The 25,384-nt window shown below is 30.7% G+C and overlaps 2 protein-coding genes, 1 long non-coding RNA gene and 1 pseudogene across 3 annotated transcripts; all 4 read left to right on the top strand.

Moving 5' to 3' along the window:
* Positions 1-5,092: 5,092 nt before the first annotated feature.
* LOC141673280 (histone H3.3-like) lies at positions 5,093-5,880 on the top strand. The gene is made up of 4 exons (XM_074480014.1): positions 5,093-5,164; positions 5,268-5,344; positions 5,429-5,519; positions 5,636-5,880. The coding sequence occupies exons 1-4, from the start codon at positions 5,093-5,095 to the stop codon at positions 5,804-5,806; spliced, it is 411 nt and encodes a 136-aa protein (XP_074336115.1). The 3' UTR covers positions 5,807-5,880.
* Positions 5,881-15,966: 10,086 nt separating this feature from the next.
* LOC141671972 (uncharacterized) lies at positions 15,967-17,015 on the top strand. Its single transcript, XR_012555317.1, has 2 exons — positions 15,967-16,623; positions 16,768-17,015. It is a non-coding gene; the product is annotated as an uncharacterized LOC141671972 (long non-coding RNA).
* A 1,180-nt stretch (positions 17,016-18,195) lies between these two features.
* LOC141673279 (histone H3.3-like) lies at positions 18,196-19,496 on the top strand. The gene is made up of 5 exons (XM_074480013.1): positions 18,196-18,477; positions 18,633-18,704; positions 18,808-18,884; positions 18,969-19,059; positions 19,176-19,496. The coding sequence occupies exons 2-5, from the start codon at positions 18,633-18,635 to the stop codon at positions 19,344-19,346; spliced, it is 411 nt and encodes a 136-aa protein (XP_074336114.1). The 5' UTR covers positions 18,196-18,477; the 3' UTR covers positions 19,347-19,496.
* A 3,301-nt stretch (positions 19,497-22,797) lies between these two features.
* On the top strand, positions 22,798-23,751 carry LOC141674228 (histone H3.3-like; annotated as a pseudogene).
* Positions 23,752-25,384: the final 1,633 nt, after the last annotated feature.

Raw genomic sequence — 25,384 nt, 5'->3', positions numbered from 1 at the left:
TTAGTTGCCTGTGATGATCCTTAAATACTACTAGAAAAAGATCAATATAAAACTGATGTCTATTTCCTTCAAAACCAATGTCTACACGGGTGTAGAGAAAAAGTATTTTTTTTCACATCGGTCCAAAATTGATATGAAATGTCATCCCAGATATCAGTTCCTTCGATTTCACATCGGTCCCGAATCGTTGTTAAAAATCACCCCAGGCATCAGATCCTTGCAAATACTGATGTCAAATATGTACATAAACATCGGTTTTAGGCGATGTCTGGTTAATATACATCAGCTATAAACTAATGTCTGGTTATTTAAAAACAGATGTTTTCGTAGCTGTAGAGAATGGGCTTTTTATATCAATTTTTTAAAAACATTTATTATGTAGATAAACATTTTATACATAATTTATAGTTATATAAACTAATGTTAAATATTTGACTAATTAAATTATATACATACAAAAAAATAGATAAAATCAAAAACCAACCAATAGTATTGCATTTGATTAACCAATACATAATTTTCATTACCAAACCAATCCAAAGGATTTCAGTAAACAATAGGAAAATCAAAAACATTAGTAATCAAAGCCTAATTTTCTTAAGAATAATGTCAGAAGCATTCGTTAATAGCATCGGCCATGCCAATTTCGATGTTAGTCTTCTTTAAAGTTGGGGCATCATTGTCACCATATCCACTCAAACCACAAGTATGCTTCATCTCCTACAACTTCTTGAAGAATTCGCGTCTTACTTGCATGTGGGTCCTCGACATGTGGCTATCCAAATCAACATGTGGGGCCATGTTCAATGTGATCATACTCATTTCTCACCGATGTTATTTCCCACCTAAGAATTTCGTCATTTCCTATCGATTTTGGGGCATTTCCTACCAATTCCTCGGTAGGAAATTCCCGTTTTTCTTGTATTGTAATATGATATTTTATTTTTCTTAAAAAAATCATTTCTTTAATATAGATGTGTGCTTAGCCGTTACTAATTTATTTTAATTAATGTTATATACTTCTCAATTTTCTTTATCTATTCACCCATTGGGTATAAAATTATGAAATATTGTTAATTTATTATCATTTTCATAATAATACCAATCTAAAATTATATATATTATATGAATTGAACACATGTATAACTATTCTTTAATACACACAAATGTGAACTCTAGTTATGTATTTTTTGAGCACTAGCTATAAGAAAATATCATAATTTCGTAGAAAGTTTTGGAATTATTTATAAATTATAAAATATTCTAAAAATGTTGTATGAATAAAATAAATATTTTTAAAAATTTTACTCATTTATTATTAAATGATGTTAAACTCAAGTGATATATGTAATAACCAACAAAATTTGTACCATGTATAAATCTTAGTATGTTTTGCACACAATCATCTATAATTTCTTTAATTTTAGAATTATTACCATTTTATTAAAAAAAAGATCCACAATCCAAATATTTTTGAAGACTCCAATAAAAACACGTTGATCGAATGGAGTTTATGATCCGTACCCCTAGCTTTAAGATTGATTATAGACCGTCAGATGGTGGTTTCCCCATCCCCATTTGTTCGTTCAAACTTTTATATACATCTTCATTAGGAAGTGATAAACAAGAAATAAATATTAAAATATTTGAAGAAGAATTATAATTAGGTAATTTAAGTGATTATTTCTCTTTTAATTTTTTCCTGTATATGAAGTACAGTTTAAAGTTCTTCCTAGGCATTTTGATCTATCTAATTATTTGTATGCCATTTAGTATTCATAAGAGGTATTGATTGAAAACCATTCTTATTTTAGCAAACCCCCTAGTAAATCTAGTGGATGAAAGGTTAAGAGAAAGCAGCTGGCACACAAGGTTACATATCTTATTAAATGCCTATAATAGAATTCAGTATGATCTCTCTTCTCCTAACTTTTCTATAATTGTAAGTTTGAGAATTGATGATATATGTGGGAGTTGTGAAGAAAAAATATATATATGTTGAGTTAACCTTCAATGAGGATATGCTTTTTCCTTTTGGTATTCAATAATATTAGGAAACAAGATATATTATCACAATGAGGAAATCTGAAATTGTTAAAATGTATTATGAAATTCAAAATAGTATATTTACCTTAAATAATTTTGTTTTGATAAGAGACACATGAAAAATGAGAATCCAAACTAATAATTTTTTTTTAAAACAAATCACTTTATTCACATCTAATCAATATATTTGTCCCACCTATTCCTCCATTTTTTTTCCTTATTGTAAGCTTGTTCTAGCTCCTCTTCTCCTACAGCCATGAGATTACCATTCATTTACTCCTCCTTTTTTTGGTCTGCCACTACATATTTCTTATTTTCCCATTTGCCCCTCTCCTACACCAGCATCTCTAATAGAAGCATGATTCAAATCCGAAAACATAGGATGCCGATCTTGAAAACATATGTTATCTTTAGAATTTGGACATGAACTAAAATATTTTTTGAACATTTTTTTCAAATTATTATTCCTTCAGATTTTATTTGGTGAAATATTGGATTTTTGACCGAGTCTACTACTACTAGTCTTTTATAAATATAAAAATACAATAATTTTTAGAGAAGAAATAAAGTAAAAATATTGATGATGCAATCAAATGTCAATTTGTAAAGATTTGCTCACACATACTAACCACGTCAACAAAAGAAAAACTTGATACCAGAGTTATTCATGAGTAGGGCTACAAATAAACAGAGTTATTATGAACAATACTGGAGATCGGCTCGTTTAAGTGAACTCAGTTCGTCTCGTCTCCTTAGTCAAAACGATCTTAAACATGAAAATGAGTTCGGATGAGTAAAAGAGTGAAGCCGGGCTTTTTTCTTTTAAACTAGTACTCGGCTCGTTAAACTCGAAATCGTTTGGACTCACTCCGGTTTCGGTAATAATTTAGCTCGGAATCAGCTCGAACTCAGTTAAAATTCTGTTATAATAAATTAGTTATAATGATATATATTACAAATGATAAATTATTACTAATCACTAATATATTTATAAATATATTTTTCTCGTCGTTTATTAATAATTTAATTATTATGAAAATGTCGTTCATACTTCAAAATTTAACGCTTAATTTTTTCATAAGAGAACTATCAAACATCGTAATCATGATTTATTTGTCTCCAATTTTTTCATAATTTCATGAACATCATTAAATAACCTGTAATTTACATACACCCGATTTTAGTAAAATATTAGAACATAATAAAATTTTGACATCTATATTTTAAAAAGTAATTACAATTTCTAAAATTAGCATTTTCTAAATAGTGTAAAATAAGATTGGACATATTCTTAAACCTCGACGTCAAAAATAAATATATATAGATTTAAGAAACAAGTGTAGATCGATAATGTTTATATCATTATAAGAAAAAGTTTATTAATCAATATTGAACGTTACTATTCTTTCGGTCCTTAAACTCTGATCATCTCGTTTCATTTTTTTAAAAATAATTAACCTCAGCTCGGTTCAGAAAGAACTTGACTAGTTTGCAGCTCGATGAGTTTGATTTGATTTGCATATGTAACTACTAAGCTCCGTATCATATAGTAAGATTATAGTCTTTATACCATATTAGAACTTTATTACATATGAATTTACACGTACTTTTTATGAATATTTAAAATTAATTGTCGTAAAATATATGTAATTGTATTTTAATTTAAGTTATATATGTGTTAACCAAAGTTTTATATGAGTTTTATTTATTTATTTATTTTTAATAATGTAGTAAAAGACAGTTTGCACGCACTTATATATATATATATATATATATATATCTATATATGAACATATAGGTTTAAGATCAAATACAAAATTCTTAAGTACAAGATTACAATTTTTTTGATTCTACTTATATAACACGGGTTAAACATCATTTATTCACTAATAACTTAAATTATAATAAATAAATGTAATTTATTTCTTCGATATCCTTCTCATTCGCCATTATTAAATTAGTTCACCCAAAAAATATTGGGTACAGAAATTATAAAATATTGTAAATTTATTTGGATTTTATTAATAATACCAATTTAAAATTATATATGATATCAATTCAACACATGTATAACTATTGTTTAACACACACGAGTTTGAACTCTAGTTATGTATTTGTTGAGCATAGCTATAAGAAAATATGAGACTTTCGTAGAAATTTTTGCAACTTTTTCATAAATTATGAAATTTTATGAAAATGTTGTACGTATATAGTAAATGTTTTTAAAAATTTTACTCATTTATTGTTAAATGATGTTAAATTCAAGTGATATATGTAATAATCAAAATTTACTCAATTATTGTTAAATGATATTAAATTTCAGTGATATATGTAATAACGAAAAAAGTTTGTACATAATTTATACCGCATTTTATAATCAAAATTTATTGGTCGAGTGTGATTAGTTGGGTGAATTAAGTCTTGTTATTAGTAAGCCCATTTATAAAAATCTACTCTTATTTTTAAAAATTAAAATATTCTTTTTAAATCTTTGCATATTTTGCACACAATCATCTAGATTTTTATTAATTTTAGAATTATTACCATTTTATCTATAAAAGATCCTCGATCCAAATATTTTTGAACACTCCAATAAGAACACGTTGAGTAGGATTTATGATCCGCACCTACCTTTAAGATTGATTATAGACCGTCAGATGGAGGCGGGGAACTCACAAAACTACACTTAAGAGCCGTCAATTCATGTAGAAACTACTAAGGACATCATTAGCAACTTGTAACTGTTAAATCAAAACATAATCCCCCTGCCCCATATATATATAAACAGTTTCCCCCTCCCCATTTGTTCTTCAAACTTTTATATACATCTTCATTAGGAAGTGATAAAGAGAAAATATACCTCAAAATATTTGAAGAAGAATTATAACTAGGTAATTTATTAAGTGACCATTTCTCTTTATTTTTTTCCTCTATATGAAGTACAGTTTAAAGTTCTTCCCAGGAATTCTGATCTATCTAATTATATGTATGTCATATAGTATTCATTAAAGGTATTGATTGAAAACCATTCTTATTTTATTTTTAGATGGCTCGTACCAAGCAAACTCCTAGTAAATCTAGTGGAGGAAAGGTTCATGGAAAGCAGCTCACAAACAAGGTTACATCTTATTAAATGCCTATAATAGAATACATTATGATCTATCTTCTCCTAACTTGATATATCTTCTCCTAACATTTCTGTGTTTTGTTCTCCATCACAGGTTGCTCGTATGCGTGCTCCAACAACTGGTGCCTACAGGAAGCCACATAGATACCGCCCTGGAACAGTTGCCCTTCGGTATATATTTTTCAATTCATGTTATTATTGAAACATCTTTTCCTGGTTGTTGCCCAAGGCTAATCATACAGTAATTTCTTGTAGTGAGATCCGTAAGTATCAGAAGACTACTGAGCTTTTGATATTAAAACTTCCATTCGAGAGGCTTGTACGTAAAATTGCTCAAGGAATTAAGGTTAATTAGTTTTTAGTATATTTTTTCAAATAACTTTACCCAAGAGAAACCTTATCTTTGTGTATCGCATGTGCCAAATTTATTTCTAATTTGCAATAGTGAATTTGTTGTTAGAGAGTGATTTGCGTTTCCAGAGCCATGCAGTCCTGGCTCTACAGGAGGCATCGGAGGCCTACCTGGTAGGCCTATTCCATGATGCCAACTTGTGTTCAATTCATGCTAAGCGGGTGACAATAATGCCAAAGGACATTCAGCTGGCAAGGAGGATCGGCGGAGAGTGTGCTTAAGCAGTTGATTCTGCCGGAGAGCAGTGTAATTAAAATAGTAGTGGTAATTGTAAGTTTGAGGATTGCTGATATATGTGGGAGTGATGAAGAAAAATTATATATATTGAGTTAATCTTCAATGAGGATGATACCTTTTTCTTTTGGTATTCACTAATATTAGGAAAGAAGATAATTCACAATAATGAGGAAATCCTAAATTATTAAAATGTAATAAGAAATGAAAAATAGTACATTTACCTTTAATTAGTTTACTTATAAAAATGAGAATCCAAACTAATGAAAATTTAGAAAAAAATGAGAATCCAAACTAATGAAATTTAGTGAAAGAAATTACTTTATTCAAATTTAATATATTTGTACCCTTATTCCTCAATTTCTATTCCTTGTTGTATGTATTACCTCCTGAAAGATTGTTCTAGCCAAGAGATGCCACTCACACATTCCTCATTTTCCAATTTGCCCCTCTCACCATCTCTAAAAGTATGGGTCAATTCTGACTTTTTTGATAGTCTTTGTTCATAACATTTATTATTTTAATTCAAAGTTTGTTATTTTAATTTTGAAAATTATGATATATTGTTTATTTAGTTTGTGTTTTATTAAGTTTGATGATTATCAATTTGATATTCAATCGGATCAATACTAAACAAACTCTAGAATTCAGTATGATATATCTTCTCCTAACTTTTCAATAATTGTAAGTTTGAGAATTGATGATTTATGTGGGTGTTATGAACGAAAATATATATATGTTGAGTTAATCTTCAATGAGGACATGCTTTTTCTTTTTGGTATTCAATAATATTTGGAAAGAAGATAATTTATCACAATGAGGAAATGTGAAATTGTTAAAATGTATTATGAAATTAAAAATAGTATATTTACCTTAAATAAGTTTGTTTTGATAAGAGACACATGAAAAATGAGAATCCAAACTAATAATTTTTTTTTAAAACAAATCACTTTATTCACATCTAATCAATATATTTGTCCCACCTATTCCTCCATTTTTATTCCTTATTGTAAGCTTGTTCTAGCTCCTCTTCTCCTAGGCGCATGAGATTACCATTCATTTACTCCTCCTTTCTTTGGTCTGCCACTACATATTTCTTATTTTCATATTTGCCCCTCCCCTACCCCAGCATCTCTAATAGAAGCATGGTTCAAATCTCAAAACATAGGATGCCGATCTTGAAAACATATGTTGTCTTTAGAATTTGGACATGAACTAAAATATTTTTTGAACATTCTTTTCAAATTATTATTCGTTCAGATTTTATTTGGTGAAATATTGGGTTTTTGACCGAGTCTACTACTACCAGTCTTTTATAAATATAAAAATACAATAATATTTATAGAAGAAATAAAGTAAAAATATTTTGGATGGTGTGTCTTAGTTAGTAAACCTAAATAGTTTAATTTTGAATTTAGCACAATATTGATGATGCAATCAAATGTCAATTTGTAAAGATTTGCTCACACACACTAACCACCTCAACAAAAGAAAAACTTGATACCACAGTTATTCATGAGTAGGGCTACAAATAAAAACTTGATACCACAAGTATTCATGAGTAGGGCTACAAATAAACAGAGTTATTATGAACAATACTGGAGATCGGCTCGTTTAAGTAAATTGAGTTCAAACGATCTTAAACATGAAAATGAGTTCGGATGAGTAAAAGAGTGAAGCCGAGCTTTTTTCTTTTAAACTAGTACTCGGTTCGTTAAACTCGAAATCGCTTGGACTCAGTCCGGTTTCGGTAATAATTTAGCTCAGAATCAGCTTGAACTCAGTTAAAATTCTGTTATAATAAATTATTTGTAATGATATATATTACAAATGATAAATTATTACTAATCACTAATATATTTATAAATATATTTTTCTCGCCGTTTATTAATAATTTAATTATTATGGAAATGTCGTTCATATTTCAAAATTTAACGCTTAATTTTTTCATAAGAGAACTATCAAACATTGTAATCATGATTTATTTGTCTCCAATTTTTTCATAATTTCATGAACATCATTAAATAACCTGTAATTTACATACACCCGATTTTAGTAAAATATTAGAACATAATAAAATTTTGACATCTATATTTTAAAAAGTAATTTACGATTTCTAAAATTAGCATTTTCTAAATAGTGTAAAATAAAATTGGACATATTCTTAAACCTCGACGTCAAAAATAAATATATATAGATTTAAGAAACAAGTGTAGATCGATAATGTTTATATCATTATAAGAAAAAGTTTATTAATCAATATTGAACATTATTATTCTTTCGGTCGTTAAACTCTGATCATCTCGTTTCATTTTTTTAAAAATAATTAACCTCGGCTCGGTTCAGAAAGAACTTGACTTGTTTGCAGCTCGATGAGTTTGATTTGATTTGTAAATGTAACTACTAAGCCCTTTGATTTGTAAATGTAACTACTAAGCCCCGTATCATATAGTAAGATTATAGTCTTTGTACCATATTAGAACTTTATTACATATGAATTTACATGTACTTTTTATGAATATTTAAAATTAATTGTCGTTAATATATGTAATTGTATTTTAATTTAAGTTACATATGTGTTAACCAAAGTTTTATATGAGTTTTTTTTTTGTAATTTTGTAGTTAAAGACAGTTTGCATGCACCTATATATATATATCTATATATGAATATATAGGTCCAAGATCAAATACAAAATTCTTAAGTACAAGATTACAATTTTTTTGTAACTACTTATATAACCCGGGTTAAACATCATTTATTCACTAATAACTTAAATTTTAATAAATAAATGTAATTTATTTCTTCAATATCCTTCTCATTCGCCAGTATTAAATTTGGGCACATAATATGATATTTTATTTTTCTTCAAAAAACCAAAATTTTATTTCTTTAATATAGAAGTGTGCTTAGTCATTACTAAAATTTTGTTAAATTAATATTATATACTTTTCAATTTTCGTTATCAGTTCACCCAAACAATATTGGGTACAAAAATTATAAAATATTGTTAATTTATTTTGATTTTATTAATAATACCAATTTAAAATTATATATGATATGAATTCAACACATGCATAACTATTGTTTAACACACACCAGTTTGAACTCTAGTTATGTATTTGTTGAGCATAGCTATAAGAAAATATGAGACTTTCGTAGAAATTTTTGCAACTTTTTCATAAATTATGAAATGTTATGAAAATGTTGTACGTATATAGTAAATGTTTTTAAAAAATTTACTCATTTATTGTTAAATGATGTTAAATTCAAGTGATATATGTAATAACCAAAATTTACTCATTTATTGTTAAATGATGTTAAATTCGAGTGATATATGTAGTAACCAAAAAAGTTTTTACATAATTTGTACCGGATTTTATATTCAAAATTTATTGGTCGAGTGTGATTACTCTGGTGAATTTAGTCTAGTTATTAGTAAGCCCATTTATAAAAATCTACTCTTATTTTTAGAAATTAAAATATTCTTTTTAAATCTTTGCATATTTTGCACACAATCATCTAGATTTTTATTAATTTTAGAATTATTACCATTTTATCTATGAAAGATCCTCGATCCACATATTTTTGAACACTCCAATAAGAACACGTTGAGTAGGATTTATGATCCGCACCTATCTTTAAGATTGTGTTGGGATTAATTTCAATCTAAACATATTTTAGTTATTTGTTTATTTTGTTTTCTGAATAACTAGCTGTCCATGTATTACGTTAACATCTTAGACTTAGTTTTGTCAGCTGCGTGAGTTTAGGAGATTAGATTGGAGATAAACTAGGATTTGTTATTCCATGGTTTATAGCTTAGTAGTTGTTTTCTGTTCCTTTAAATATTGCTTTCTGTATCTTTATCTAGTTAACCCGATTTGCAGATTTTCCATGCAAAACATATCGTGTTCAGCTTACTGTGTTTACATATTGCATACTCTACATCCAATATCTGGTATCAGAGCGGCATTCACCACGTATTGAGGTCACACATGATGGAGGCTAACAAGACCAGAGAAGGCTCCATCGGGCTGAGTATTCCAATGCTTATAAAATTAAACTACACCACCTGGGCCATAAAGATGAAAGTACTTATGCAGGCGAATGCGGTTTGGGAATCAATCGAACTCAAGGACCCAAAGACGGTACCTGAGGAAAAGACAGACAAACGAGCGCTAGCCATGATTTATCAGGGGATTCCAGACAACATATTACTGGCAGTTGCAGAAAAGAAAACCTCAAAGGAAGCTTGGGAGTCGATCAAAACAATGTGTTTGGGAGCGGATAAGGTGAAGAAAGCTAAGGTTTAGACGCTTAAAATTGAGTTTGAGTCACTGAAAAGCTGGACGATTTTTATATGAGACTAAATGGTTTGGTCACAAACATCAGGGCATTAGGAGAAGCAATCAGAGAGGAATATATCGTGAAGAAACTATTAAGGGTTGTTCCAACCAAGTTCTTACAAATAGCCTCAGCCATAGAGCAATTTGGGAAGTTGGATACAATGTCAGTGGAGGAAGTGGTTGGATCTCTTCGGGCCCATGAAGAGCGACTGAAAGGGCCTACAGAAAGTAACGAGGGACAACAGCTATTGTTGACTGAGAAAGAGTGGCAAAGAAAGGAAAACGCTGAAGGCAAGTTATTACTTACTAGAGAAGAGTGGTTGAGGAGATCGGGAAAAAACATCTCACATGGAGGAGGAGAAAGCTGGACAAGAGACAACCGATTTGTTCGAGATAGAAGCCAGGTAAAATGTTTTGGTTGTGGTGGCTACGGGCACTTTGCAGCTGAGTGTCGCAAAACTGGGCGAAACAAACAACAAAGGGGCGAAGCGAACCTAACGCAGGTACATGACAGGGTCTATCAGAATAGCATGTAAGAATGGAGAAACCAGAGTTCTGAACGGTATTTACTACATTCCCAACCTGCGAAGTAACATTATTAGTTTGGGACAACTTTCAGAGGAAGGAAACAGAGTCGTTCTGGATGGTAATCATCTCTGGGTATATGAAAGTTGTGGTCGATTACTTATGCAGGTTCAGAGATCTAGGAACAGGCTGTACAAAATATACATCGAGGAAGCACAACAGACCTGCCTGTTAACGAAAGACGAAGAGAAAGCTTGGTTGTGGCATCAACGTCTCGATCATGTTAATTTCAAAGCTCTGCACATAATGTCAAAGAACCGGATGGCACACGGCCTGGCCTCTATCAAACACCCTGGGGAAATCTGCAGTGGATGCCTCATGTCGAAACAGTCACGTAAGCCTTTTCCATCTCAAGCAAATTTCTTTGCAAAAATTAAATTAGAACTGATTCATTTAGACCTTTGTGGACCACTGTCTCCCCCCACTCCGGCGGGAAATCGTTATTTTATGTTGTTGGTAGATGATCATACCCGTATGATGTGGGTCTATATGCTCAAAACAAAAGATGAGGCCTTTACATATTTTAAGAAATTTAAACTGCTTGTTGAGAATGGTGAAAAACAGGGTATACAAGTCCCGCGAACACATCGTGGGGGTGAATTCTGCTCCAAAGATTTCCAATTTTTCTGTGAGGAACAGGGTATTCTAATCATTTTACAGCGCCCTATACACCTCAATAAAACGGTGTAGTAGAGCGCCGTAATCGCACGGTGATTGCCATGGCAAGAAGTATGTTGAATGAAAGAAACATGCCAACACAATATTGGGGGGAAGCTGTTCGGTATGCTGTTTATGTTCTTAATAAATTGCCAACTAGATCTCTGTCCGAAATCACACCTCATGAGGCATGGTTCGAGACAAAACCAAGTGTGGAACATTTAAAAATATTTGGCTGCCTGGCATACATGAAGATACCTGCTCCGTACACTAAAAAGCTCGATGGAAGAAGCAAAGAATTGGTCCATCTTGGTCGAGAACCAGGAACAAAAGCATACAGACTATTCGACCCAGACTCTGGCACTGTACACATCAGTAGAGACGTTATTTTTGATGAAAAGAATGGCTGGGATTGGACAAGGAATGCAGACACTGCCAGAGACTCATCTGAACAGCTAATAGTTGCAGGATACAGTGATAATTTATTTGATGATCCAGCACAGGAAGTCACGGAGGAACCGACTACACCTGCAGTTCCTCAGAACAACATTACTGGAACTCCTAGCAGCCCACTCACGCAGCCCAGTGATGCCAGCGAACTCAGTGAACAGCCACTCCGTTTTCACTCTCTGGCTGATGTATATGCAGATTCTGCAGAGATTGAACTCGAGGAGGAATTATTCTTGATGGGAATTGATGAGCCAGTGTGTTTTGAACAAGAAATTACAGACGAAGTATGTAAAGAAGCCATGGAAAAAGAAATGTCCTCCACCGAAAAAAATAAAACATGGGAACTGACTACACTTCCTAAAGGACACAAGGCTATTGATCTTAAGGGGATTTTCAAAGTAAAAAAGGATCAGAACGGTGAGGTGACAAAGCACAAAGCCCGACTCGTAGCAAAAGGATACGTTCAGAAATATGGTATGGATTACGATGAGGCTTTTGCCCCTGTGACGAGGCTGGAAACAGTCCGTCTACTTCTGGCTCTAGCAGCAAAACACGACTGGGAGGTACATCACCTCGACGTCAAGTCTGCGTTTCTAAACAGCTTGTTCGAAGGGACATATGGAGGTGTCTCAAAACCGTGGGTTCATCGAAGTCAAGCAGTCCAGCTACGCCAAGAAAGTTCTCGAGAATGCAGGATTGGCCGAATATAATGCAGTCAAATTTCCTATGGATCACAGCCTGCAGATACATGCTGACAAGGAAGGACAAGCTGTGAATTCCACTCATTTTAAGAGTATAGTTGGTGGATTGCGATATCTAGTGCACACACGCCCAGACATCGCTTTTGCAGTTGGTATAGTCAGTCGATATATGAAGAGACCAACCGAGTTACACTTAAATGCGGTAAAACGAATTTGTTGTTATGTCAAAGGGACGATACACTATGGACTCCTGTATACGAAAGGCCACGGAAATTATATTTTAAAAGGTTTTTCAGACAGTGATTTGGCAGGGAGCTTGGACGACAGAAAAAGCACAGGAGGTATCACTACAAGAAAACAAGGTTAAATACAACTGATTTAAATTCGACCGGGATTAAATTCGACCACATGCGGTCGAATTCTTTAGACACGGCTAAATTCGACCGGCCTCGGTCGAATTCAAATTGTCATATTTAAACAGTCGTATTTATAATCAGTTTTAACTGAAAACGGTTGAAATTAAAATGGTCGAAATTAAACCGGTCGAATTTAGCCCCTAAATTCGACCAAAAAGAATTTCGGTCGAATTTAGCCCCATTAAAAAAAATGAAGGGAATTTTCCCCAAAACTATTTATTTGGCACTCCTAAATTCAACCGATTTTAGTCAAATTTTATATTTAAAAATGGCGGGAAATTTACCCACACTTTTAAAATTTTCAAAAACAAAGTGAGGGAAATTTCCCGCCCTTTTCGAAGTTATATTTCAATGGAATTCAGTTGTACTTATGATTTTTAAAAAATTATATTTTTTAATAAAAAAAATTATTTAAATGTTAGTAACTATTTTGAAATTATGAATATGGGAGAGAAAAAAAGTTAAATTAGTTAAATTTATTTGTTTAAAAAATAAAATTGATGCTAGTTAGTTGTACTAGTCAAACAAATGCTTGACTTTTAAACTGATAAATCAAATAAAATTATTTTGATCCGAAACTTTGGTTATATCACCAATATATATATATATATATATATATATATATATATATATATATATTAATTGACATCCATATGATTGGATCCCTCAAAAATAATTTTTAAAAAAAATTGAAACACCAATTCAGACTAAAAACTCGTTGTACTACTCAAACTAATGTTTGACTGTTAAAATGACAAACCAAATAAAATTATTTGGATCTTAAATTTTGGTTATATCACTAATATATATATATATATATATATATATATATATATATATATATATATCCACTGACATCCATACGGTTGGATCGATGAAAAATATTTTTGAAAAAATCGAAACACCAATTCATGAATACACACTAGTTAGTTGTATTAGTCAAACTGATATTAGAGTGTTAAAATGACAAACCAAATAAAATTATTTTGATCTGAAACTTTGGTTATATCACTAATATATATATATATATATATTTATTGGCATCCATACGGTTGGATCCCTGAAAATATTTGTAAAAATCAAAACACCTATTCGGACTAAAAACTAGTTAAGAGTACTAGTCAAACTAATGTTTGACTGTTAAAATTGCAAAACAAATAAAATTATTTTGATCTAAAATTTTGGTTATATCACTACTATATATATCCATTGACATCCATATGGTTGTATCGATGAAAAATAATTTTGAAAAAATCGAAACACCAATTCATGACTAAACACTAGTTAGTTGTACTAGTCAAACTGATATTAGATTGTTAAAATGACAAACCAAATAAAATTATTTTGATCTGAAACTTTGGTTATATCACTTATATATATATATTGACATCCATACGGTTGGATCCCTGAAAATATTTGTAAAAATCGAAACACCTATTGGGACTAAAAACTAGGTAGGTGTACTAGTCAAACTAATGTTTGACTGTTAAAATTGCAAACCAAACCAAATTATTTTGATCTAAAATTTAGGTTATGTCACTACAATATACATCTATTGACATCCATACGGCTGGATCGATGAAAAATATTTTTGAAAAAATTGAAACACCAATTCATGACTAAACACTAGTTAGTTGTACTAGTCAAACTCATGTTTGACTGTTAAAATGGTAAACCAAATAATATTATTTTGATATGAAATTTTGGTTATATCACTAACATATATATCTATTCACATCCATACAGTTGGATCGATGACAAATATTTTTGAAAAAAATTGAAACACCAATTCATGACTAAACACTAGTTAATTGTACTAGTAAAACTGATACTTGATTGTTAAAATGACAAACCAAATAAAATTATTTTGATCTGAAACTTTGGTTATATCATTAATATATATATTTATTGACATCCATACGGTTGGATCCCTGAAAATATTTTTAAAAAATCGAAACACCAATTCGGACTAAAAACTAGATAGGTGTACTAGTCAAACTAGTGTTTGATTGTTAAAATGGCAAACCAAATAAAATTATTTTAATCTAAAATTTTGGTTATATCACTACTATATATATCTATTGACATCCATATGGCTGGATCGATGAAAAATATTTTTGAAAAAATCGAAACACCAATTCATGACTAAACACTAATTAGTTGTAATAGTCAAACTGATGTTTGACTATTAAAATGGCAAATCAAATAAAATTATTTTGATCTGAAACTTTGATTATATCACCAATATATATATTTATTGACATCCACATAGTGAGATCTCTGAAAAATATTTTAAAAAAATCGAAACACCAATTGAGGACTAACACTAATTAACTTTGCTGGTAAACTAATGTCTGACTATTAAAATGACAATTAAATAAAATTATTTTGAGCTGAAAGTTTGGTTATATTACTAATATATATATATAAATATATAGCCTATAACCCATGCGATACACATACTGATTATAACATTTGTAATTTTATTATTTTAATAATTTATTAATATAAATTTTAAAATATAATAATTAAATATAATATAGATTAACGAAGTTAAAATATTTACATATTATTTTGTAGGGTCAGATTCAATAGGTAACTGCTATTACTCGGTAACTAAGTAACTAATTATGATAGGCCACACATTCATCACCTTTAATGGCACGTTTACACCTAAACTTTTTTAGTGCTTATGTATAGTTTTATCATGTACTTTTTATATATTTTTTTATGCGTGTTCTTTTTATTTTAAATATTTATATTTTCATAAGGAGTGTTCTTTAAATTTTTTGTGCTAATATGTGTTCTGTAAATATATATTTTAATGTTCTTTAACTATTTTTGTGTGTGATATATTCTTTACAAGTGCTTTTCGGAAAACAAAAAATTATTTACTAGTTTTCTACATAATTATTTTTACACACTAGATTATAATTATTTTTGTATTATGGTCAATTATTTTTTGTATTATCTAGTTTTCTACACCAAAAATTTATATATTTAGTATCTTTTATTACATGTCCAGTAAAAATTTTACACGTTCTGTAACTATATTTAGTATTCTGTATTTTCTATTAAATTTTTATTTAGTGTTCTTCAATTTTTAATTTAGTCAGCCCAATACTTTAAAATGGTGATGTACTGAGGTCTGCTCACTTAACGGATTTGGGCTCACTTTACCCACAGTTTAGTCCAAGTCTCTAACAAACATCCACTTAAAACCCTAAACCAACTCTACAAATATCATCCATACCTTTCCTCAGCCGCACAAGATCTCTTCTTAGTTTTCAGTTTTTATATTTTCTTCTTTTTTAATTTCAAATCTAAAAGTTAAAGCATCTCGTGCAAATTCCTCTGTTTCGAGACAATAAACAGAAGGAATTATGCTTAAACAATCATATAAAGATGCTAAATCAAACATACAGGCCCTATGGACTTGCATCTTCCTCTTTATCTCTCTCGATTTTTGGCATTTTCTCGTAGGTTCAACATTTTTCTATCTTGTTTTCAGTTCAATAGTATATATAAATTTTAATAATTTCTTGTTAATAATAGAGAGGATTATGTTATAGTATTGATATTTGAAGATGCTCTATGATGAATGATTTGCTTTAACCACACTGAAGAGATTTGTGATGAGTCTGTAAGGTTATGATCTTGTTAGAAATAAGGTTTCAAAGAGATTAATATTTTCACTTTGAGAATGTTAAGCTCTTCCTTCATTAAACTTGGTGGTTTGAGTAGCGGTGAATGAGTAATTATAATTAGATATGTTTTGTCTGATGTGTGTAGCTGCGGGAGTACTAGCAGCGTCAAGGATGCAGATTCACCAGAATCGTCAGCGCACACAAGAAGTTTGATGCAATGCTTGGCTGAAAAATAGAGATAGGTTGTAGTATATTGTAATAGTAATTATCAGATTTTTTGAGCCATTAAATTGGTTTGTTGACACTGTTTTTTAAATTTGTATTGTATTAGTTGCAGATAATATTATGTAGAATTCCGGTTGTTGAAATGATACGTTCCAAGATGTTCTAGTTTGGTTAGGTTGAAATTATAAAATGGAATTGAGCAACATTTTGCTGTTTTTTCAAAAATCTGTTGTTAGTTTAAATTGATCGAATTGGGTTGAATTTACGTTTAAATTAATTTTCGATCATATACGGTAAAATTTAATATTTTGGCGGGTTTTTTAAATTTTTTCGAAAAATTTAATTGTTTGGGCGGGATTTTTAATTTTTTTTCAAAATATTTAATTATTTGGGCATGATTTATAAATTTTAGGTGAAAAATTAAATTCGATTGTCCACGGTCGAATTTTTTCGGTTGAATTTAAGCGGTCGTAAATATTCGGTCATAATTAGCGAGTCGAATTTAGTTAAATACGACCGAACTCCTAAATTCAACTCCCTTTATTACAACCGATTCAAAATCGGTCGAATTTAGTTAAACTCGACCGCGCACGGTTGAATTAAGCTAAATTCGACCGATTTTTTTCGGTCGAATTTAGCCTTTTTTCTTGTAGTGTATGGCCTTCTATCTTGACGAGAATCTGGTTACTTGGGTGTCTCAGAAGCAGCGATGCGTCGCCTTGTCCTCCTGTGAATCAGAATTTAGGGCCGCTACTGTTGCTGCGTGCCAGGCCATTTGGCTTCAACGGGTACTGAGCTGTATTACAGATGTGAAACTAGGTCCAGTCATTCTCTATGTCGAGAACATGTCAGCTGTAGACCTTGCTAAGAATCCAGTGTTCCACGGGAGAAGTAAACACATCGACTTGAGATACCATGTCATTCGTGACTGCGTCAAAAAGGGCTTGATCATCATAAGACATGTCAGCATACACGAACAACGTGCAGATATCCTGACAAAGGCAATGGCAGCTGCAAAGTTTGAGAAAATGAGAGATTTGCTGGGGATCAAGAAACTAAATGATGTTTAGATTCAGGGGGAGTATGTTGGGATTAATTTTAATCTAAACATATTTCAGTTATTTGTTTATTTTGTTTTCTAAATAACTAGCTGTCCATGTATTACGTTAACAGCTTAGACTTAGTTTCTGTCAGCTGCGTGAGTTTAGGAGATTAGATTGGAGATAAACTAGGATTTGTTATTCCCTGGTTTATAGCTTAGTAGTTGCTTTCTGTTCCTTTAAATATTGCTTTCTGTATCTTTATCTAGTTAACCCGATTTGCAGATTTTCATGCAAAACATATCGTGTTCAGCTTACTGTGTATACATATTGCATACTCTACATCCAATAGATTGATTATGGAGGGCGGGGAACTCACAAAACTACACTTAAGAGCCGTCAATTCATGTAGAAACTACGAAGCACATCATTAGCAACTTGTAACTGTTAAATCAAAACATAATCCCCCTGCCCCATATATAAAAACAGTTTCCCCCTCCCCATTTGTTTTTCAAACTTTTATATACATCCACTAGGAAGTGATAAAGAGATAATAAACCTCAAAATATTTGAAGAAGAATTATAGCTAGGTAATTTATTAAGTGACCATTTCTCTTTATTTTTTTCCTCTATATAAAGTACAGTTTAAAGTTCTTCCCAGGAATTCTGATCTATCTAATTATATGTATGTCATATAGTATTCATCAAAGGTATTGATTGAAAACCATTCTTATTTTATTTTTAGATGGCTGGTACCAAGCAAACTGCTCGTAAAACTAGTGGAGGAAAGGTTCTTGGAAAGCAGCTCACACACAAGGTTACATCTTATTAAATGCCTATAATAGAATACATTATGATCTATCTTCTCCTAACTTGATATATCTTCTCCTAACATTTCTGTGTTTGGTTCTCCATCACAGGTTGCTCGTATGCGTGCTCCTACAACTGGTGCCTATAGGATGCCACATAGATACCGCCCTGGAACAGTTGCCCTTCGGTATATATTTATCAATTCATGTTATTATTGAAACATCATTTCCTGGTTGTTGCCCAAGGCTAATCATACAGTAATTTCTTGTAGTGAGATCCGTAAGTATCAGAAGACTACTGAGCTTTTGATATTAAAACTTCCATTCCAGATGCTTGTACGTGAAATTACTCAAGGAATTAAGGTTAATTAGTTTTTAGTATATTTTTTCAAATAACTTTACCCAAGAGAAACCTTATCTTTGTGTATCGCATGTTCCAAATTTATTTCTAATTTGCAATAGTGAATTTGTTGTTACAGAGTGATTTGCGTTTCCCGAGCCATGCAGTCCTGGCTCTACAGGAGGCATCGGAGGCCTACCTGGTAGGCCTATTCCATGATGCCAACTTGTGTTCAATTCATGCTAAGCGGGTGACAATAATGCCAAAGGACATTCAGCTGGCAAGGAGGATCCGCGCAGAGTGTGCTTAAGCAGTTGATTCTGCCGGAGAGCACTGTAATTAAAATAGTAGTTGTAATTGTAAGTTTGAGGATTGCTGATATATATGGGAGTGATGAAGAAAAATTATATATGTTGAGTTAATCTTCAATGAGGATGATACCTTTTTCTTTTGGTATTCACTAATATTAGGAAAGAAGATAATACACAATAATGAGGAAATCCTAAATTATTAAAATGTAATAAGAAATTAAAAATAGTACATTTACCTTTAATTAGTTTACTTATTAAAATGAGAATCCAAACTAATGAAAATTTTAAAAAAAAATGAGAATCCAAACTTATGAAATTTAGAGAAAAAAATCACTTTATTCCAATTTAATATATTTGTACCCTTATTCCTCAATTTCTATTCCTTGTTGTATGTAGTACCTCCTGAAAGATTGTTCTAGCCAGGAGATGCCACTCACACATTCCTCATTTTCCAATTTGCCCCTCTCACCATCTCTAAAAGCATGGGTCAGTTCTGACTTTTTTGAAAGTCTTTGTTCATAACATTTATTATTTTAATTCAAATTTTGTTATTTTAATTTTGAAAATTTTGATATATTGTTTATTTAGTTTGTGTTTTATTAATTTTGATGATTATCAATTTGATATTCAATCAGATCAATACTAAACAAACTCTAGAATTCAGTATGATATATCTTCTCCTAACTTTTCTATAATTGTAAGTTTGAGGATTGATGATTTATGTGGGAGTTATGAAGAAAAAATATATATGTTGAGTTAATCTTCAATGAGGACATGCTTTTTCTTTTTTTGTATTCAATAATATTAGGAAAGAAGATAATTTATCACAATGAGGAAATCTGAAATTCTTAAAATGTATTATGAAATTAAAAATAGTATATTTACCTTAAATAAGTTTGTTTTGATAAGAGACACATGAAAAATGAGAATCCAAACTAATAATTTTTTTTAAAAACAAATCACTTTATTCACATCTAACCAATATATTTGTCCCACCTATTCCTCCATTTTTATTCCTTATTGTAAACTTGTTCTAGCTCCTCTTCTCCTACAGCCATGAGATTACCATTCATTTACTCCTCATTTCTTTGGTCTGCCACTACATATTTCTTATTTTCCCATTTGCCCCTCCCCTACCCCAGCATCTCTAATAGAAGGATGGTTCAAATCTGAAAACATAGGATACCGATCTTGAAAACATATGTTGTCTTTAGAATTTGGACATGAACTAAAATATTTTTTGAACATTTTTTTCAAAATTATTATTCCTTCAGATTTTATTTGGTGAAATATTGGGTTTTTGACCGAATCTACTACTACCATTCTTTTATAAATATAAAAATACAATGATATTTAGAGAAGAAATAAAGTAAAAATATTTTGGATCGTGAGTCTTAGTTAGTAAACTTAAATAGTTTAATTTTGAATTTAGCACAATATTGACGATGCAATCAAATGTCAATTTGTAAAGATTTGCTCAAACACACTAACCACCTCAACAAAAGAAAAATATGATACCACAGTTATTCATGAGTAACGCTACAAATAAACAGAGTTATTATGAACAATACTGGAGATCGGCTCGTTTAAGTGAACTCAGTTCGTCTCGTCTCCTTAGTCAAAACGATCTTAAACATGAAAATGCTTTCGTATGAGTTAAAGAGTGAAGCCGAGCTTTTTTCTTTTAAACTAGTACTCGGCTCGTTAAACTCGAAATCGCTTGGACTCAGTCCGGTTTCGGTAACAATTTAGCTCAGAATCAGCTCGAACTCAGTTAAAATTCTGTTATAATAAATTATTTATTATGATAGATATTACAAATGATAAATTATTACTAATCACTAATATATTTATAAATATATTTTTCTCGTCGTTTATTAATAATTTAATTATTATGGAAATGTCATTCATATTTCAAAATTTAACGCTTAATTTTTTCATAAGAGAACTATCAAACATTGTAATCATGATTTATTTGTCTCCAATTTTTTCATAATTTCATGAACATCATTAAATAACCTGTAATTTACATACACCCGATTTTAGTAAAATATTAGAACATAATAAAATTTTGACATCTATATATTAAAAGGTAATGTACGATTTCTAAAATTAGCATTTTCTAAATAGTGTAAAATAAAATTGGACATCTTCTTAAACCTCAACGTCAAAAATAAATATATATAGATTTAACAAACAAGTGTAGATCGATAATGTTTATAGCATTATAAGAAAACGTGTATTAATCAATATTGAACATTACTATTCTTTCGGTCGTTAAACTCGGATCATCTCGTTTCATTTTTTAAAAATAATTAACCTCGGCTCGGTTCAGAAAGAACTTGACTTGTTTGCAGCTCGATGAGTTTGATTTGATTTGCATATGTAACTACTAAGCTCTGTATCATATAGTAAGATTATAGTCTTTGTACCATATTAGAACTTTATTACATATGAATTTACACGTACTTTTTATGAATATTTAAAATTAATTGTCATAAATATATGTAATTGTATTTTAATTTAAGTTATATATGTGTTAACCAAAGTTTTATATGAGTTTTATTTATTTATTTTTTTGTAATTTTGTAGTTAAAGACAGTTTGCATGCACCTATATATATATATCTATATATGAATATATATGTTCAAGATCAAATACAAAATTTTTAAGTACAAGATTACAATTTTTTTGATTCTACTTATATATCCCGCCTTAAACATCATTTATTCTCTAATAACTTAAATTTTAATAAATAAATGTAATTTATTTCTTCGATATCCTTCTCATTCGCCAGTATAGTATTAAATTAGGGCACATAATATGATATTTTATTTTTCTTCCAAAAACCAAAATTTTACCAGATTTTATAATCAAAATTTATTGGTCGAGTGTGATTACTGAGGTGAATTTAGTCTAGTTATTAGTAAGCCCATTTGTAAAAATCAGCTCTTATTTTTAGAAATTAAAATATTCTTTTTAAATCTTTGCATATTTTGCGCACAATCATCTAGATTTTTATTAATTTTAGAATTATTACCATTTTATCTATAAAAGATCCGAGATCCAAATATTTTTGAACACTCCAATAAGAACAGGTTGAGTAGGATTTATGATCCGCACCTACCTTTAAGATTGATTATAGACCGTTAGATGGAGGGGCGGGGAACTCATAAAACTACATTTAAGAGCGGTCAATTCATGCATAAACTACTAAGCACATCAACTTGTAACTGTTAAATCAAAACATAATCCCCTGCCCCATATATAAAAACAGTTTCCCCCTCCCCATTTGTTCTTCAAACTTTTATATACATCTTCACTAGGAAGTGATAATGAGAAAATAACCTCAAAAGTTCTTCCCAGGAATTCTGATCTATCTAATTATATGTATGTCATATAGTATTCATTAAAGGTATTGATTGAAAACCATTCTTATTTTATTTTTAGATGGCTGGTACCAAGCAAACTGCTCGTAAATCTAGTGGATGAAAGGTTCCTGGAAAGCAGCTCACACACAAGGTTACATCTTATTAATGCTGTGTTCCCGAATCTAGGGTAGAAAAGAAAAGAATAGAAAATAACCAATTTTCCTTGCACTCCTAATCTTTCCAAAAGTGGGAAGAAGATTTTGGAGACAAAAATAAAGAAAATTTCTTCCCAAATCTGTCGCTTTCTTTTCCTTGCTTTCATAAAAGTTGTTCGGGAACAAGCTGAAGAAATATATTTTTTACATTTCTTTTCTTTTCTCTCCAAAAAAGGTTTCTGGAATACAGCGTAAATTCCTATTATAGAATACATTATGATCTATCTTCTCCTAACTTGATATATCTTCTCCTAACATTTCTGTGTTTTGTTCTCTATCACAGGTTGCTCGTATGCGTGCTCCAACAACTGGTGCCTATAGGAAGCCACATAGATACCGACCTGGAACAGTTGCCCTTCGGTATATGTTTATCAATTCATGTTATTATTGAAACATCATTTCCTGGTTGTTGCCCAATGCTAATCATACAGTAATTTCTTGTAGTGAGATCCGTAAGTATCAGAAGACTACTGAGCTTTTGATATTAAAACTTCCATTCCAGAGGCTTGTACGTGAAATTGCTCAAGGAATTAAGGTTAATTAATTTTTAGTATAATTTTTCAAATAACTTTACCCAAGAGAAACCTTATCATTGTGTATCGCCTATGCCAAATTTATTTCTAATTTGCAATAGTGAATTTGTTGTTATAGAGTGATTTGCGTTTCCAGAGCCATACAGTCCTGGCTCTTAGGAGGCATCGAAGGCCTACCTGGTAGGCCTATTCCATGATGCCAACTTGTGTTCAATTCATGCTAAGCGGGTGACAATAATGCCAAAGGACATTCAGCTTGCAAGGAGGATCCGCTTAAGCAGTTGATTGTGCCGGAGAGCAGTGTAATTAAAATAGTAGTTGTAATTGTAAGTTTGAGGATTGCTGATATATGTGGGAGTGATGAAGAAAAATTATATATGTTGAGTTAATCTTCAATAATGATGATACCTTTTTCTTTTGGTATTCACTAATATTAGGAAAGAAGATAATTCACAATAATGAGGAAATCCTAAATTATTAAAATGTAATAAGAAATTAAAAATAGTACATTTACCTTTAATTAGTTTACTTATTAAAATGAGAATCCAAACTAATGAAAATTTAGAATAAAATGAGAATCCAAACTAATGAAATTTAGAGAAAAAAATCACTTTATTCAAATTTAATATATTTGTACCCTTATTCCTCAGTTTCTATTACTTGTTGTATGTATCACCTCCTGAAAGATTGTTCTAGCCAGGAGATGCCACTCACATATTCCTCATTTTCCAATTTTCCCCTCTCACCATCTCTAAAAGCATCGGTCAATTCTGACTTTTTTGACAGTCTTTGTTCATAACATTTATTATTTTAATTCAAATTTTGTTATTTTAATTTTGAAAATTATGATTATTGTGTATTTAGTATGTGTTTTATTAATTTTGGTGATTATCCATTTGATATTCAACCGCATCAATACTAAACAAACTTAATATTGTGTTAGTAAAATACTTTTGATATAAAATATATTCTAATTTTATGGTGAGTTCTTCAATATAAATTGGAATAACTTAATCCAATAAGGACAAACTAGGTATTTGTACAACATCTCGATAAGTCACTATCTAGTTCTCTATAAGAGTCAAGAAAGTGACATCTGGACTTGAGTTCTCTATAGGTCATGAGACTTCTCTACAAGCAAATATCAACCGTTCATTATTCACTTTTTGATAAGTCACATCACTACCCTATAAATACCCAGATATCTCGATATAACCTCTCTTTACGCTTTTGAGATCTCAATTGACATGGTTTCTGCAAAATTTCACTAATCTCTTTCGTTTCAAGTTTTTTCTTTCTCAAATCAGTTACCCACTAAAACCCAAACTCTTCAATGGTTGCTAACAACATGAGAGCTGTTATTCGCAAAGACGACACCAATTATCTGGCTTTTGTGGATCCAACTCAAGAACACGATAACTTCAAGTGCTTTGTCAAGTTCATTTCTGATTTCTATATTTCAGGAGGATTAATTGTAAACCCAGAACTCTACGTGGATGTCTTGAATGATTTCTGGAGCATTCACTACACCATAAAATGCCTACTGTAACACCGAAAAAACGTTGTAGTAGGGGGTAAATATGTTGCTCTTGCCCCACTTTTAAGCTAAGCTAACATTTTCTTAAAGATAGGTTTTCCCATGTTGCCTTAGGGGTCTAAGGTAACATCTTTGGTGCCTAAGGCAACATCGTGTTTTAACTTGTTTATATGTTGTCTTAGCTTGCTAATGCAATAGAAAGAGAGATCAGTTATAACTTATTTTTTATGTTACCTTAGAGTTTTAAAATATTTTTAAAAAGTGGGCCCCATGGTGGGACCCACTAGCTGACATGGAAAGTGTGGGGCCCACAGTGCTGAGTTGTCTTGATAACGTGGTAAGTGGGCCCATAGAACCTAATGTAACACTTTGAGAAGTTGT

This window comes from Apium graveolens, chromosome 7, assembly GCF_009905375.1.
Source record: "Apium graveolens cultivar Ventura chromosome 7, ASM990537v1, whole genome shotgun sequence".
Taxonomy (NCBI): Eukaryota; Viridiplantae; Streptophyta; class Magnoliopsida; order Apiales; family Apiaceae; genus Apium; species Apium graveolens.
This window is presented reverse-complemented; position numbering and strand designations above follow the sequence as displayed.